Genomic DNA, 17,967 nt, shown 5'->3' with positions numbered 1-17,967 from the left:
ACATACATGTAGAACCGAGGAGGTGGCTGAGAAGAAATTAAACAGCACTAAGTCAATTACTTGTTTTCTTCCCTCCTTTTATCTTACAATGATATCGGAGAACAGAAATGTCTTTTAGACATGCTCTGACTTGGGAGTATTATACTAACAGCACACTGTTGCCTTCTCCCTTCTATTTTCATTGAACTTGATGCTCGTTGTTGTTGAGTCAGGCAAGTGGTGTGGGCAATACTTTCTCGGTTTCCTCCGGGCTTCTTCAGAAAATGAGTTGGCTGCTGCTGCCACCATGCTCCAGGCTGTGGGTCTGTGTGGCAGGGGAGAAGAGAGCAACCCCAGCGTCGATTTTCATTGCACACACATTTGGGCATTGCAGAACTGAGAGGAGCGAGCCAGGGAATGTTGAGCAGAACCTGCAGACACACATTTGCTGGCAGCCTCAGACTCAAGCCTCTTTGCCCCAGGCCACACTGAGACCAGGGTGTCTCGCCTGTCAGACAGGTGGGAAGACCACGCACAGGCAATGTGGTGTCCACCAGAGCAAAATGGAATGGCTCTCTTTTCCTGGCTCTTTGACAGCCTGCTTTCCCTGATAGTGGGTGGGGGAGGAAAAGAGGATGCAATTTATAACAGCACCAAGGCCATCTATTTTGAGCCTTGAAGATGTTGGTTGCACATATATTCATTTAAAATTATTTTTGACACGTTCTCTGCTTAATTTATTCATGAAAGGAGTACAAGAGGGGGAAATGAGCTTAACTTTTAAATGGAAACTTTAGGCTAAAAATTCTTGAATAAAACTCAAGAGGAAAAAATTGAAGTTAACTGTGCAGCATTAAATACATTGATGCCACACTGTCTTCCTCAAATGAGGCCAGTGGAGCTCAGGGTAGTGACCTAAGCTAACTGATAAATGCACTTCTTTCTCATTTTTTTTCTTAACAGCAATGAGCAGAGTTAAGTTTATGCTAAACACTTGATGCCAAGCTTGGTGTTGGACTGGAAATAAGAGAGGATTGGATCCTGGCCCCTGAGAGAAGATTTTACAACCGTCAAAGTCTACCTGCCTCTGAATACACACACACACACACACACACACACACACACACACACACACACACACACACATGAATATGAATATGATTGGGGCATCTAATGGCCTACTTCAAATTCTGCCTTTTCTCCCTCTTCCTTGTAATTTCAAGCTTCTCCTTACAAGACTTATGTTCTTGTTCTCCATCTAACTCAGTGTTAGCACTGAGATACAGAACATCTCAAACTTCTTATAATTAAAACAAGTTTGTTTGACTTCCTGATCATTTGCAAAGCTCTAGCTCTAAAAGCTGCATTAAAATGAATTGCACACTAAAATTTAAAAACAACACCCACTCCTGTTTTTAAAAAGCTCATTCATCACCTACTGTTTCTATCTAACTCTCCATAGGTGCTGTGGGTGTGTGTATCTCGGTGGTCACTGTGAGCATGACATGCACAAGGCCCTGAGTTCAACTCCTAATACAGAGTAAGAAGAGAGGGAGGGAAAGAGGAGGGAAGAAGGGAACAGTGACTGTGTCTACACAGAGATATATTACGTTCTATATTGACACAATGTTTATGATTCTCACTGCAGACACTGCTGCAGGGAACCAGGCAGTGTGCAGCACATGCATTCTTGCAAAGACTTCGTTCTCTTAATTAAACAACCCAGCAACCTCTTTGGATTTATGTTGGCAGTGGGCAATATGAATCTCAGATTAACATGAACACAGAATTTCTCTTCTTTATCCTATTCCACTCCAAACTATTTCTCAGGCAAAGAAAAAATTAGCGATCATATTTTAAAGCTAACACGGACAATGGAGCAAACACCCGATCTCCTTACCCAGGATCCTTCACACCTTCCCCCTAGTTAAAGAACTTCCTCTGGCAAAGTGTAACTTTCTGCTGGCTCCTTGTGGCTTCCCTAGACTGCAGACCACCATATCCCAGAGGCAGGCATGTGCGTACAGACACAATTTGCTTTTAGGGGAGCAACCCCGGAATGGAAGGTTCTAGCAGTGATGCTTGGGAAGTCGTGTACGTGAAGGCTGAGAGCAGAGGCAGCTCCTTCATCTTCAGCTTCAGAACGAAGGATTTGATCCACGAGATGGAAAATCTGAGGGAATGAGCCCTCATCAGATAAAGAGAGCTTTGCCATAAATGACTTCAATATGACACCACTATGGCATTGCTGCCAGTCCCCAATCCAAGGAAGCAAAAGGCCAGCTGCACTTGCACTGTATTTCTTCCTTGGAGGATTTCTAAGAATTCAGACAGTCTTGACTCATGCTGGTAGTCTGAGCAGTCTAACTCAAGAAAGCATTTGTAGCAGGTGTTATCTGGAAGCTGAATGTCCCAGAATGTTCTAGAAAGAAAGTCTTAATCACCTGTTGTCCACCACAATAAAATAGACTATGACTCTCTTGCTTTGGCTTTTCTCAATTTCAAAACAATGTAAAAGCTCAGGTGCAATTTGCTATCTATCTAGGTCAGAGGTCAGATCTTCCCATGTGGGTCAGAAAAGTAGGTCAGTGCATAATCTCACTTAGATTGCTGCCCTGAAAATTCTTTGAAAAACTGCTTATGTAAAAGGAGAAATAATAACTTTCATGGTAGTCATGCTGATAAAAGCAGGAATCTAAAGTTTAATGATAGGCATGTCTCCCATTTGCATTAAGGGCAATTCAAGTCCAAGGATTCCTACAGGAATTTCCCTCCAGGTCAGAGATGAGAAAAAGGATACAGGGTTTAAAAAAGAAAGTAAGTCAACGAGGTACAATAGTTCTGTGGAAGGATGTCCACTGCAATGTGTAGCTATCAAGTCATACAAGCATTCATAGATTGTTGCTCTAGAGAGCTTTGTCACAAATTAATTTGCCACATAAAGAAAAGTCCTATGAAGGGATTCAAATCTTGTAGTTCTCAAGATATCTGGATTTATTAAAAACAGCTGTTCATGACAGCTTATTAGTAATAGCCAGAATCTGGAGACAACCTAGATGTTACTCAACTGAAGAATGGATGAAGAAACTGTGGTACATTTACTCAATGGAATACTATTCAGCTACTAAAAACAAGAAAATCTTGAAATTTGAAGGCAAATGGATGGAACTAGGAATGACCAACCTGAGTGAGGTAACCCACACTCAGAAAGACACACACGGTAAATACTCACTTATAAGTGGATATTAGCCCAACATAGATGTCCTCTGAGAGACTGTACCCAGTGGGGGATCAGGACAGATGCTGGGACTTGATGCCGGACTCTGGGCAGAGTGCTGAGAGTAGTATGGAAGAGTGGGGAGATGGAAGGACCCAGAGGGTTCAGGAGCTCCACAAGGAGACTATCAAGGCTGGAAGATCTGAACCCAGGAGGGCCTGAAAACTGTTGCACTAACCAAGGACAATGCATGCAGAGAACCTAGACCTCTGTTCAGATATAGCCAATGGACAGCTCATTCTCCAAGGTTGTGGGGGGGTGCAGGGACTGCCTCTGATATGAACTCTGGTGCCCCTGATCTGATCACTTTGCCGTGGTAGGGAGGCCATAGGGGCACACTGAGGAAGGGGATGCAGGCTATCCAGATGAGACCTGATAGGCTGTGGTTATATGGTAGGGGAGAAGGTCCTCTTCTGTCAGAGGTCTAGGGGAGGGGAATAGGGCAGAAGAGGGAGGGATGATGGGAACAGGGAGATACAAGTGAGGGGATAACAATCAGGATGTAATGTGAATAAATTATAATAAAAAATTTTAATGTAAATATATATGTGTACATATATATATATATATATGGATTTCAACCTATTTGTAAAGCCTCCTTCTTGATAAAAACGAAGTCCAAGAGAATGACAGTTTCATTGCAAACATTTTAAATGGACAATAAAGGGCTAAAGGCCATGGCCATTCCCCTCCCGCTAATTTGTAAGAGGAACAAGTGTTCACTGACCCTTTCTGTACTGATAGGAATACACATCACTACAGTTGGGAACAGGGCAGAAGAGGGAGGGAGGGTGGGGACTGGAAGATATAAGTGAGGGGATAACAATCAGGATGTAATCTGAGTCCTATTACAAATTAGCGTTACTGATTTTCTCAGTTGTCTTTTGGGAACAATCACATTTATCCATTTCCCTAGTAATTTACATAGAATTACAGCCTAATGGATAAGGGATTAACTTGACAGGCAAATTACTGCTTCTAGAACATAAGAGCGGAATGACCTTAGATGACTCATTTTACTTCTCCATAACTTGGGAAAACAGGAGACTTCATCTAATGAAGCTCCTACAAGACAGCACAGCTGGCCTTTTGCCTGGTTCCTGGAGCACAGCAGTGGGCCCAGTGAGTGCTCACTGGCACCCCTGGTTTTTAGCTTTATTCTAAAATCCATTATGGGGATCAGGTCACCAAACAGAAACCAAAATGAGAATAAATACTCTTAACCTAAGAGATTTCCCTCAAGGGGGATGGAGAAATCAAGTGAAGGAAGTTCTCTGTTCTACAGGGAGTCACCAGGAATGGCTGCAGCAGGGAAATTAGGATCAGGGAGATCCTGAAAAGAACATAAGGCTATAATTAGGCTAGAAGCCACAGAGGTGTTTTACTTGTTGAGAACGGTGAAAGGAGAAAAAAGCCCACCACTATAAGGGTTGTTGTATCTGGCTGGAAATCAGCAGCGAGGGTTAGTGGGGAGAAAGTGTGTGGGAAGGCTAGAGTCAGCCAGAATGACTTACATGTCCATGCTAAGTGATGTGACCTCCATGGACAGCATGTGTGGCCCAATGGAGGCTTTGAGAGTAAGATGGCAGTCAAGATGGTGGCGTGTGAGTATCCCTAGCAAGGGTTAGCTGGAGGCTGGACAGGTACTAGGTGACTACCTCCATAAGCCCTGCTACAACAAGCAGGAATGGCGAGATGAGTGACAGTGCTAAGAAATCCTTGTGAAGGGAAACTTAAGGAAACATCTTATGCAAAGGACATTTGAAACAATCTAAGTGCTCAGAGATAGGAACTTAAACATAGGTTATAAATCAGTTAGAATCACTACCAGTTACAATAAAAATGAATGAATAAATAATGTTGTCTCATCTCATTTTACAAGTAACTAGACCTAAAGAATTAAGTAATTAGTCAAAAGATTAAAAAAACAGAGCACTCCCAAAGGAGAAGCCATGGTCCAGGTTTGTCTTCACAGGCCTAGATACTCTTTATGATGTCCCTTAGGCCTCAAGTCATCTTTCTTCATTCTTTTTTTATCTATCTAAAGATCCTGCCTCACTTTTGTTGGCCAGTGGCTCCTTTGCATTGACGTTAAAAACAGGGTCCTTGAACTACAACAGGATTGTATTTCAGTGGTAGGGTGTATGCTTAGCAATGCATATGGCCCAAGATGGGGGGAAAAAGATCTTTTTTCCCCCTGCAGTGCTTTCAACACATTCCCATATTTATGTATTTTTGTACACTTGTACTTTACCTAGAATTTTAGAATCTATCTATCTATCTATCTATCTATCTCTCTATCTATCTATTATTTATCTACCTACTATCTATCTACCTATCTGTCTGTCTATCTAATTATAGAGCTCTGTGTGGAGGAATCCAGATCTAAAGTTCTAGCCGTAACCTTTCACCTCACACAAATCTACATTGCCACCAACATTCAGGCTTCCCAATACAATATATTCTTTTCTTCTGTTGCTTTTTTATGTTTCCTGGTTGAATCTGAGGATTATCCAATCACGCTAAACTAGAAATGATGGGGTCACTTTTAATTGTTCCTCTCATACTTGTTACTCTAAAAATGTCTTGTGAGCACATGAACCCCCTTCCATGAGGCGGGGAGGCCGTGACCCCAGCATCATTACCACCCCCAGGCTTCTATGCTTCCTCTCTGATGGAACCCCAAAATATTCTCTTCCACAGTCAATTTTCAAATTACTTTTCACTCATCTTCTAGAAATACACATTTGAGTCTGCCCTAGATGGTGCTCCCTTGAAGCACCTGAGAAATGCAGCTTTCTCTGAAAATGGCCAGATAGGAAGTATTCAGGGTTTGCAGATCTCATTCGACTTAGCTCTCACAGTCATCCATCACACCCAGGATAATTGTGGCTAGGTCCCACAAAAATCCATTTAAATACAATTGTGTATTATCAAATATTATTTTGACTTGCTCCAATTATTAAAGCAGGTCTCATACAAAAACAAACAGCAGGTCAGATGTGGGCCATGAGATTTAGATGCTGACTGGCTTAACCAGGGTCTCTTCTCCAACCTCATTGTCCACAACGTTGCATAAGGATCCTAATTCAGAATGTTCACTATGTCGGCAGACAAGCCTCTCAGAACCAAGTCCCACAATACGGCCCACCACACTTCCTATGGTTTCTCCTTGAGAATCTTTCTAGTCTTAGCTCCTACGTCCCAGCAAACTTTACAGTAAAGGTTACATTTTCCCAAAATTTATATCTTTGTATATACTGATCCCTTATCTAGATTTCCTGTCCTATCTTTTTCCTCTTTGGAAATACTGCCATGAATTTACTTTACTTACTAAGACCGCTCCAAACATGCCCAGCCACATCACCGGTTACTCCTGCCCACGCATGTCTGCAGTAGCCCTGACTTCCAGCACTGCACTGTTGTGACACTCTATTATAATTCCATAGAAAAGCAGACTCCTTTAGCTTAACCTGAGCAACCCAAGGGCAGAAACTGATCTTATTTTCCTCTATATGCTTAAGGATAAAGGAAGTACTTAAAACCTAGTAGGTGGTAAATAAATAATTATATACCAAGTAAACAATACACTCACCAGTGAGGACCTTCAATAAAGGCTGAGTTTCTTTCTTTCTTCTTTCTTTCTTTTCTTTCTTTCTTTCTTTCTTTCTTTCTTTCTTTCTTTTTTCTTTCTTTTCTTTCTTTCTTTCTTTCTTTCTTTCTTTCTTTCTCTCTTTCTTTCTTTCTTGAGACATGTTTTTTCTGTGTAGCCCTGGCTGTCCTGGAACTCACTTTGTAGACCAGGCTGGCCTGGAACTCAGAGAACCACCTGCTTCTGCCTCCTGAGTGCAGGCATGTGCCACCACTGCCACTGAATTTCTATTTTCCAACTTTAATGCAATGTGAATTTAAGGAAGCACAAATATCTAAAGTGATAGATGATTCTTTCAGAATTTTCTACAGCTTTTTACTTTTGTTTTAATTTTTTCTCTGCCTATATAAATCTGACTCACTATTTTTCTATCATCTCAAAACATGATTTTCATATTACTGTTAAAATTTGCTAGAATGTGTCAGTCAAAATGTTTAAGAGTGAACGGTGAAACACTTCCTTGCAGGGGGTTCTGTACTTCAGCTGACCTACGCAAAAACCGGAAAATGTCCTGTTTCCTAATTCCACTCCTGGGTATACTGAACGAACAGAGAATGGCAAGGGTAAAAACTCTAAAAAGATGCCTGTACTAGAAACACTGAGTCCGGCAGACCGGGATGACTGTCAGTGTCCAGGAGCGATGGGCCTGCTTCCCCGGAGTTGTAATTGTCATGTTTTAAATGTATCATTGTGGTTTTTATTGAACATGAATATAAATGAAGCATAAAATGCTTATAAAAAGTAGTTTGCAATGCTTATGGTGCTTACTGAAAGTAGCTAATAAGCTTTATTTCTATAAAGTGGACTTACATTTTTGTAGAATATGTGTAAGTGAAGCACAGCAGAAAAGCTCCTCAGGGAACGAGGCACAACCTTTTCTCTTAAGAACAAAGGACTTAGTTACCGCGCGTGCATTTCAGCAGTGACTGCGGCTCAATACGCTCCACTTGCAGGGGCTGATCTTGTCAATTGGTACAAACTGATAGTGCCAGAAAACTCTACAGACTTTGACGCCAGAAATTAACTCCAAACACAACAGAATTGCAAAGGGGGCAAAGCAGCATTAATATTTATTCAGCAGCACTTGCTCATACCAAGACATTAAACACTGTCCCATTTCTGTGGCTTAGTGGGGTTTAACACAGAAATGGTTGGTTCTAAATAGAAGTCTGACAGAAAAGAAAGACTAGCACAGGGACGGGGCGAGTAGTATACTCTCAGCGCCACGGAGACGGTGCTTTAAGTGGGCACTAAAAGAGCAGCTATTATTCTGCAATATTAAGCATTTTTCCTCACAAACGTGTTTCATCTGTTGGGGCTTTCCCCAGGGATCAGACATGTCTAAGTGCTTTCTTTTCTCTCCTCTTTTCTCTCCCCTCTCTTGCTGCTTAAATCAGAAGGTGTCAAACCATTTGGAAGATTACCATAACAAAATGTTGAGTTTTTAAAAAAAAAAAAAATTTTTTTTTTAAACAAAGTTTGATTTTAACAGAACTGGAGGCATCTTAGCACTAGCCCAAAACTTTGGGAGGTTCACCAACCCCTAGAATATTTTTTTTTTCTCCAAATGCAGGCTGTTCAAGTAGTGCTTTTCTCCATCTGTTAGCATACCGTGCTCAGAATTACATTGTCATATTTAATGCAAAAGGGATCATTCCCCTTTCATAGTTTAAATTCAACATAAGACTGTAATTGGAAGATCAGCGTTTTCCTATTTTGTAAATTAAATATCATAAACTTACATGTGTATGTAGACAAAATTTCCCCCTAAAACCAAGACACTCTGAGAATTGAACAAACACAGAGCTTGATGTAAGAACGGAAAGCTGCCCTAATACCACAGTGAGAAGAAGACTGCAGTGCTGGAGAGGAGTGCCTACGTCTCTGTCTTTCTGTGTATGTGCATATGTGTGTCCATACACGTGCATGTGAGTGTGTGTGTGTGTGTGTGTGTGTGTGTGTAATTCAGGAAACTCACAATGCTTGCAACCTAGAGTCCCATTTTCATTTTGAATGAGCTATATGCTCATTGCAGACAGAGCAGTGACGAACGCACCACAGTTCAAAACCTCGCTGCAGTAACCCTGCCCATAGTAACCACCTGAAAGCCTACAGTCTCAATCAACTTCACGTCTAAATGTCACTCCTAAGGAAACACATTCCTTAGTTTTGCATCAACTCCATTTCAGTCTGATCCTAGCATGTCTCCTCCTTTTGTCTCTTTCACCACTGACAGAAAAATCTGGTTATTTTCATAAATACATTTCCTCATAGTCTTCATTTCAATATTTTTATTAGACATAGAATTAATAGGAGAGGTGGTGGTGGTGGCGGAAGAAATGTGTCACCTTGCTTATATTGATAAAGAATCACTTAAATATTTGAGCACTGCAGACAAACGGTTTTGTAATATATCAGTGCTTCCCTGCCATGCTCGTCATTCACGTGTCTGGATGTTTTGCTTGCCACGTCTCCACTTCCCATAATATTCCTGAAAGCTGTGTGTGAAGTGAATGACTAAGAGTAACAGGAACAACTGTTTGGAAGCCCGTGGCAGAAATCTGTTGGGCTGCACTGGGTGACGAGTGCACAATGCGATTAGGGCATACCTGGTGAGGTGCAGTTGGCGCTCGGACTCGCCCAGCAGCTCTGTTACTTGCAGGCACTCCTGTCTGGCCCGAGCTGCATTCTGCTGCTCCTGCTCCACATGCTGCTTGCTTTCGCTCAGTTCTAGTCTCAATTTTTCTATTTCCTTAGGCAGATAAAACGAGAAAAAAAATCCATATCAAATATATACACTTGAACTTAAAATTAGTTCTCTTTTATTTCTTCCATGAATCTTAATTTAAAAAAAAAACACTCAAAAATTTAGACTAGCTTAAGTCCACGACAGAGAGAACTATGACATCTACAAATGCCCAGACATGAAGTAGCCATGGATTCTGAGAACTCTGATCTAAAACATAAAACAACTGAATATGAGTCATGAAAATGACTGATGATCTACTTTCATGCAAAGGTTTGCACTCTTTAAGGAGCAATCTTAATCTCACCTACACTACCTTTAAAATGTTTAAGAGATCTGATCAGATTCAGGCAGTGACACTGATCAAATATGTGACATTTAAACTTCAAAAGACAAATTTATAATTTTATTTGAATGTCATAGAAACCAAACTAAAGGTTAAAATAATTTGTTTTTAGAAAAATGTGAAGTGTTAGAGAGGCATTAGCGCAATGCTTAATAGTACCGTAAATAATTTAGGAACAGGCTCAGCATGAGGACCATCAGCCTGAGAGCATGAGGCTTTGGAGCACTTTACATATTAAAACCTGTGTTGACAGGTATGCAGAATGCTCTGACATGGAGAACACACATGTATGAATATGCACAGTAGCTCATTGTTTGGTTTGAGGAAGAAATTCCTTGTCTTGCTGACACTCAAATGTTTCAAAGCAAAAACCTATACTGTACATATTTTGGGTAGTTTATACATTAAAGAAAAAATATCATTCATCACAGAATGTCTATGACATTAAGCAAATCAAAGAAGCTGGACATTAAAAAAGAGACCATGAAAACAAGAAAAGCGAAAAAGTTCAGTCATATTTTCAACTTCATATACAATAAGCAAGAAGCAAGTTAGCTACAGAAAATCCAATATGTTTTCACATCTGACCAGATCATTTTAGCACATTATTTACACATACTTTAAAATGTTCTGTGTCTTTTCTCAATATTTTTTTCTCAATATTCTAAGCAACTTCCAGCTACATTGCATGCATCATCTAGGATAAAACACATGACTCGGTTTTTTCTTATATTTATAAAGCTTTCTTCAGTTTATCCCATCAAAATAGTATATTACCAGCAATATAATAAAGTAAGCTGCGATATGCTTTCAAATACTTTATTTTTAAAATCCATATACTTAAAGGTACATTACTTTAATTCAGAATAGGTTTTTATATCTTTCAGATTGGAATACCAAAGAAACCTGGAATATTTCTTTAAAATATTTTAAGTTATTAAAGTTATACTGACATTTTTGTAGTTGTACAATAAACATAAATTTGTAAAACATAATAGGAATGTCAGTAAGTTTTATTTTCTAGAATTTATGAAATTAAAAGCAAGGAAATCTAGAATTAGAGTTATGTGTTAGCATTAAAGCTTCAAAACTTTACTCAATATTTTCTTTTACATCATACTATTTATAAAAATCTGTGCTAATTATGATCAACGCAGAGAATTCACTTTTTTTCTGAATTCAGCAGATAACAATTCATGGGGTAGATCTCTCTCTCTCTCTCTCTCTCTCTCTCTCTCTCACACACACACACACACACACACACACACACACATCACACACATACCACACACCACATACACCACACATACCACACACATACACACACACACACACACACACACACACACAGAGAGAGAGAGAGAGAGAGAGAGAGAGAGAGAGAGAGAGAGAGCAAGTGAGTTATAGAGGAAAACTCCATGCCCCATAAAGCATTGGTGGATAGGCTAGCATGAGGTAAAAGTGAGAACACTGTGAAGCCACCTGAACCCCGTGAGTGGGAGGATCGGATCTCACCACTTGAGACCATGAACTATAGCTTATTTGTCTTATGAATGGAGGAAGACAGTGGCTTAAACAGATATACAATTTGAGAAGCTCAGTTTAACAAACTGGATCAATGTGTATGATAAATTTTAGGCAGCAAGGAATGACAGATGGAAAACGCTGAGCAGATAGTAGCACTATTTCAGACAGGAGAAGTAGACAGACTTAGAACTATAAAAGAAAAACGGTGACTTAAGAGAAAAAAGGAGACACATCTGCTGAGGCCCAGGGTCTGGATCCCTAAGCCCCATGTAAAAGCCAGGCTTGAAGGTGCCGCCCCGCAACCCCACGGCCTGGAGGACAGAAGCAGGGCAAATTGCTAGCCAGCCAGTGTCATGCATGTGACAAGCTTCTGGTTCAGTGAGAGACTCTGTCTCAAAAAGTGGGGGGCAAGAGAGGAAAATACCTGACACCAACCTCTGACCTAGATACATGCATGCGCGCGCGCGCGCACACACACACACACACACACACACACACACAGAGAGGGGGGGCGAGGGAGGGACAGGGAGCAAACAGATACACTAGTATATTTCATTAAGCGGATACAAAGAGTGACAGAAAAAAAACAAATCCCAAACGTCCTTAAAAAAGAATAGACTCATTTTTTGTAAGCATCTCAATAACAACACATGCACTTCATGCCATTTTAAGTTTACAGCAGCTGTTTTCATATCCTCATGTAGTCAAGCAGCTGCACTAAAAGTCAGTCAAACGTACAAAGAACCCAGTTTCAAGAGCCCACACAAACCAGAGCATCAGTGCTCTTCACCTCTGTGACCTCGGACAAGTCATACTTTCTTTAACCTAAAATTAAAGGGATGACTGGAGCTAGTTCCTAAGACTGTGGTGAAGACCAGGAAAGAATGACCTGGCAGAGGACACCTGGCTGGCTGTAAGCATCCCTGATTGAGGGCTGAGGGTACCACTCAAAGTGAAGCATCTGCCTAGGACAGGTGAAACCCTGAGTTCCAATCCCAGCACCACCAAGGAACAAGGCAATTTAACCCAATAAGCCTTCCCCTTCCTTACAAAAGAACTATCTTGCTATAAACCATACAAAATGGTATCTATTCTAATGTCAAACTGTGAAACGCCTTTTAGTTAGGAAGATGGAGAATGAGGGCCTGCTTCTGAGTATGTGTGCCAGCAAAGGAGCTCAACGGGACCGATAATCAAAACCAACAAATAATCTCACCAGCTGGATGGAGGTTCAACACTTAGCTCCCTGAGTCAGGAAAACCTGCCATGGCACCAACTCCAACAGTTAGAAGAGAAATCTCTTGCCAGAAATGCCATGCTCCCACTGGCAGGATAACCCTGCGCCTCACCCAACTAGGTCAGGGCCGTTTCCTGGCTGCAGATTAGTGGCTGGGGATGGAAGACCAATGATTATCATAGGCCAAATGTACATTCCTCTCAAAGTACACTATTAACCTGATGGCTACAATGCAGTATGACACAGCCATCTTTTGGCCAGCTGGGTGACAGGAGGTCCACATAGCTTTACACCTCACCAAAAGACATACCTCAAATCATAACAACAGGAGCGGGGGAAAGTGTAGCTCACTGGTAAAACACTTGCCTAGCCATGTGTGCAACCAGGGACACTATCCTCAGAAACAAAAGAATAAAATAAAATGAAAACAAAATCATGAATACAGTCAGCAGAATGACAGAAGGTGGAAGCTGTAGTGGATGGCTGCTCCTGACCTCTCACTGTATAGCTCACAGGCCTTAGGGGAGAAGCTGTTACTGTTAGTCTGCTAAATTGACATAGGTAGCATCACCACTCCTAATGATTTATACGCTACCCTCATAAATCAGAGAATCTCAATCCTCATGGAGAAACTTCTTGAGGTAGAAAGCCGCTAACACAGAGACCCACAACTGGCCACGCAGTTCTCACTCGTGGGTGACACATCCACATCCCGCTTTTCTCCACAAAGCTCAGGAATCTTTGCCAGAGAAAAGGTAGAAAAGTTAGTAAGAGCCAGGTGTGAGAGGTGACTGAAGAAACAGCGCTTTCCAGACACAACAGGACAGCTACGCATAGAAGCTCACAACGGTTGTAACAGCATGCACAAGGCCTGTGCCCACTCGAGTCATGGAGGGAAACATGGCATGCAGCGCCACCCCTTGCTGAGGAACTACTGTCACTTGGCAAACTGCTGAGAGTGAGGACAGTCAGTTTTCTTTAAGAGTGTTACCCCTGGTCGGTTTGCCCACGCTCCAGGACAGGCCATACCAAGAGTAGCCAGGCAAGACAAATTGGACTCAATAGGTTTAAAAAACACAAGGGAACAGGAAATTTGGTGGGTGGGGAGATGGAGGTGGATCTAGGAGGAGTTGGGTGAGGAGTTAGTATGACTAAAATATACTGTATGAAATTCTCCAAGAATTAATATATCATTTTTAAAAGTGATAATTTTGTGAGAATAGTAGCCGAGATTACGGCACGATAAAAAGAGGCTTTACTATATGAAGATTTTTCTTAATCATACATATATATTTTTATTATTGATTAAGCTTTCTTATCAAATTAATCACCTAAAGTCAAACCATACTTAATCATTCATTATCTGAAATAGCACATTATCAACTCTTCTAATATTTATCTACATGTTTCTAGAAAGGCTTATTTTTAGTGTCTTGAATATTTTTCTTGCATGCCTATATATGTACCATGTGGCTGCCTAGTGCCTGCAGAGAACAGAAGAGGACATCTGATCCCCTAGAACTGGAGCCACATGTAAGTGCTGGGAAGTGAACCTGGGCCCTCTGCAAGAGCAGCAAGTACTCTTAACCACTAAGCCATCTCTATAGCTCCTAGATTCACATTTAAATAACATATTACTATTTCTGATTTGTAATATAAGACATTAGCTATCATCTTCTTTGCTAGGGCACATAGTGGCATATAGCTATAGTCCCAGCTACTTAGAAAGCTGAGGCAGGAGGATGCCCGGGTGTGGAGTGCTACAACAGCCAACACATCACTGAGGCAGGAGGATGCCCGGGTGTGGAGTGCCACGACAGCCTGCACATCACTGAGGCAGGAGGATGCCCGGGTGTGGAGTGCTATGACAGCCTGCACATCACTGAGGCAGGAGGAGGCCCGGGTGTGGAGTGCTACGACAGCCTACACATCACTGAGGCAGGAGGATGCCCGGGTGTGGAGTGCTACAACAGCCTACACATCACTGAGGCAGGAGGATGCCCGGGTGTGGAGTGCTACGACAGCCTACACATCACTGAGGCAGGAGGATGCCCGGGTGTGGAGTGCTACGACAGTCTACACATCACTGAGGCAGGAGGATGCCCGGGTGTGGAGTGCTATGACAGCCTACACATCACTGAGGCAGGAGGATGCCCGGGTGTGGAGTGCTACGACAGCCAACACATCACTGAGGCAGGAGGATGCCCGGGTGTGGAGTGCCACGACAGCCAACACATCACTGAGGCAGGAGGATGCCCGGGTGTGGAGTGCTATGACAGCCTGCACATCACTGAGGCAGGAGGATGCCCGGGTGTGGAGTGCTACGACAGTCTACACATCACTGAGGCAGGAGGATGCCCGGGTGTGGAGTGCTACGACAGCCTACACATCACTGAGGCAGGAGGATGCCCGGGTGTGGAGTGCCACGACAGCCTGCACATCACTCTACACATCCAGCTCATTCTGCATTATAATGGAAATATTTTTCTTCTACTGACACAAGCATTTTATGTTAATTTGATTTACTGATGTTTTATTATTTTGGGGATTAATAACCTAGCATTGTATATGGGGGACACTGTGTGCTTTCTTTTAAGCTTGGCTTTGCTGTGTTGTGGAGGCCAGCCTCAAATTCCGGGATGCAAGTGATCTTCCCTGTCTATCATATAAAGAGCAGAGAATGCAGGTGTGTGTCTTCACTCTGGCTGCCCATTTAAAATCATTTTAAAATAACTGTTATTTCTCCAAAAGTATTCAAAAATAACTGTCAAGTATCCACCAATATAATTTTTAAATATTGAAAAAGCAAAATGTAAATTTTCCTTACTTCTGACCCTTTTGATCTATCTTATAGCAATTCCTTATGTCTCCCCTAATGTACTTTAAGAATTCCTTGCTGGTCAGGCATGGTGGTATATGTGTTTAATCAGAGCACTCTTGCTACAGAGGCAGGTAGAGCTCTTAAAGTCCAGGTCAGCTTGGTCTAGATAGCTGGTTCAGGGTTTCCTAGTGAGATCCTGCTCTAGTCCCCACAATAAAGACTTCCTACTTCTCAGGGTCCAAGTCATCCTATGCCAAAGGAGTGTTCATAAGAAAGGAAACCTAAAAACACAAATGTGTGCGTATGTACATGTCCCTTAGAAATATGCTAGTTTACAGATAAACTGCAAAGTTTGTCTGTATATTAAACCCTACTTTGAAGTTCACCTTTGTTCAGATTAGTGTAGGCCTAACACCACTGTCATCAGGACTGTAAAGTCACCATTGAAGATCTTCTCTAATTACTAATAATTGCCCTGTACTTTGCTTTTTCTCTTTCTGGAAACTTAAATACTCTCCTTTCAACTCATTTTGCAATATAGTAAGAGCATGACCTCAGAGGTTTTCATCTTTCATGTCCTTGTTTTCAGTGGCCCCTTTCAATATGCAGGCTTATCTAGGGATTGGTTTTTAGTTTTGGGACACTACCTTGAATGGCTATTTTGTTTGTTTGTTTATTTGTTTATTGTTTTTTTGAGACAGGGTTTCTCTGGGTGGCCTTGACTATCCTGGACTCACTTTGTAGACCAGGCTGGCCTCGAACTCACAGTGATCTGCCTGCCTCTGTCTCCTGAGTGCTGGGATTAAAGGCGTGTGTTACCACTGCCTGGCTTTGAATAGCTATGTTTAAATGTTTTAACGCCCAGATGTTCTGTATTTTCTAGATTGCTCTGCATGATTCCTGGCCCTACTAGACAAGTTACCTAATCTAACCAGAGTCTAACATCTGGATTCACTTCTCTTTCCAAGCTTTCTATTGAATTTAAGAAAACAATATATTAATTTTTTACTCCCATCAGTTATTTCCTGCATTCTCCTATCCTGTTACATATCATTCCTTTTTTATTTTTTAGGTAAAATACCTTATCTATTAGCATGCTGACATACAGTGTTGCAAAGGTTCTCTTGTGTTCCTCATCTATATCTCCTCAGTTTTGTCCAGCTTTGTGAAAGGCTTTCTTTGGTAAAATGATTTAACCGAGTGGGTAACGGATAAGTGAAAAGAGGTTCATTTGGGGTCATGGTTGCAGAGGCTGGGAATTCAGGACTGGCAGCTGTGTGGAAAGGGAAGTGCAGGCACACAGAGCACAGAGAAGGCAACTGCAGCCTTGCCTTGCAAGGTTCTCTCCTGCATAGCAAGTTAGTCTGTGGTAGCAAGAGCTCCAGGAAGAAAGACACTAATCCATCATGGGACAAGGCCTCCAGACCCACACACCTCCACTGGTCCCCTCACCCACAGCTCCCAAATCTGTTATACAGAGTTTCAACATAAGCTCTTGGGGGGCGTATTTAAAACACAGATTCCCTTTTGGTTTTATATTGTCCTGATTGTCTATTTCAGCCCCTATATTATATTGTAGGCAGTGAGTGAAAGTATAGATGTGATGAGTTTTGGATAACACATTATTTTATTATGTACTGTTAAGCAAATATTCACTCCTAATTCCCTCCCCGCTGGCAAGAGAATACACTAGATTTCCCTAACAACTCTGGACCTAGCCGTGCGATTTCATTTCAGCATGGTATCTTAATATAAGCAGAAATAGTTTCCCTCTACCTTCATGCTGTGATGACTCTCCAGTAAAGCCATTATCTTGTGTTGCTGCTGCTGCCCTGTCAGTCTGGATCACAGAAATAGTTCACATGGAGAGAGATGAGAAGCAGACTGTGGCCAGATAAGCCATGGTCTGTAGCAGACACCCCAGTGCTGTCCAGATCAGCCAGACCTCAGCCCCAGCACTTATGAACACACATGTATGTGATCACTGCTGAAGGGCACTGAGCTTTGTCATGGAAACAGCATTGACTTTAAGGGAATAAGGGCTGCTATACTGTTCATTATTTTGGAATTTCATTTGAGCTTTGAAGTTCCTACCTGAAACACATAAAGCAGGAATCTCCATTTGTGCCGAGAAGAAATTGAGGATTCAAACAGGGAATGGGTGTCAAGAAGTACACTGAGGGCTTAAAGCAAATCTGATGCTTTGCCTCCAAATACCATACCACAAACCACGCAGTGACTTTCAAACATTTCTACCAAGATCAATAAAAACCAATGTGGTGTCAATTCATAAACACACACACACACACACACACACACACACACACACACACACACAGAGTATTTTAACACACACAGATGTAACAGTACTATCACAATGTG

General features: G+C 41.7%; 1 protein-coding gene across 2 annotated transcripts in view; it reads right to left on the bottom strand.

Moving 5' to 3' along the window:
* Sdccag8 (SHH signaling and ciliogenesis regulator SDCCAG8) overlaps nucleotides 1-17,967 on the bottom strand; it is a 202,186-nt gene that overhangs the window by 95,640 nt on the left and 88,579 nt on the right. For both annotated transcript variants that reach the window (XM_051147966.1, XM_051147965.1), the window contains one exon: nucleotides 9,518-9,660. In XM_051147966.1, the coding sequence (XP_051003923.1) occupies nucleotides 9,518-9,660 (143 nt within the window). The remainder of the gene's footprint in view (nucleotides 1-9,517; nucleotides 9,661-17,967) is intronic.

The sequence above is a fragment of the Acomys russatus genome, chromosome 6 (genome assembly GCF_903995435.1).
Source record: "Acomys russatus chromosome 6, mAcoRus1.1, whole genome shotgun sequence".
NCBI lineage: Eukaryota > Metazoa > Chordata > Mammalia > Rodentia > Muridae > Acomys > Acomys russatus.
This window is presented reverse-complemented; position numbering and strand designations above follow the sequence as displayed.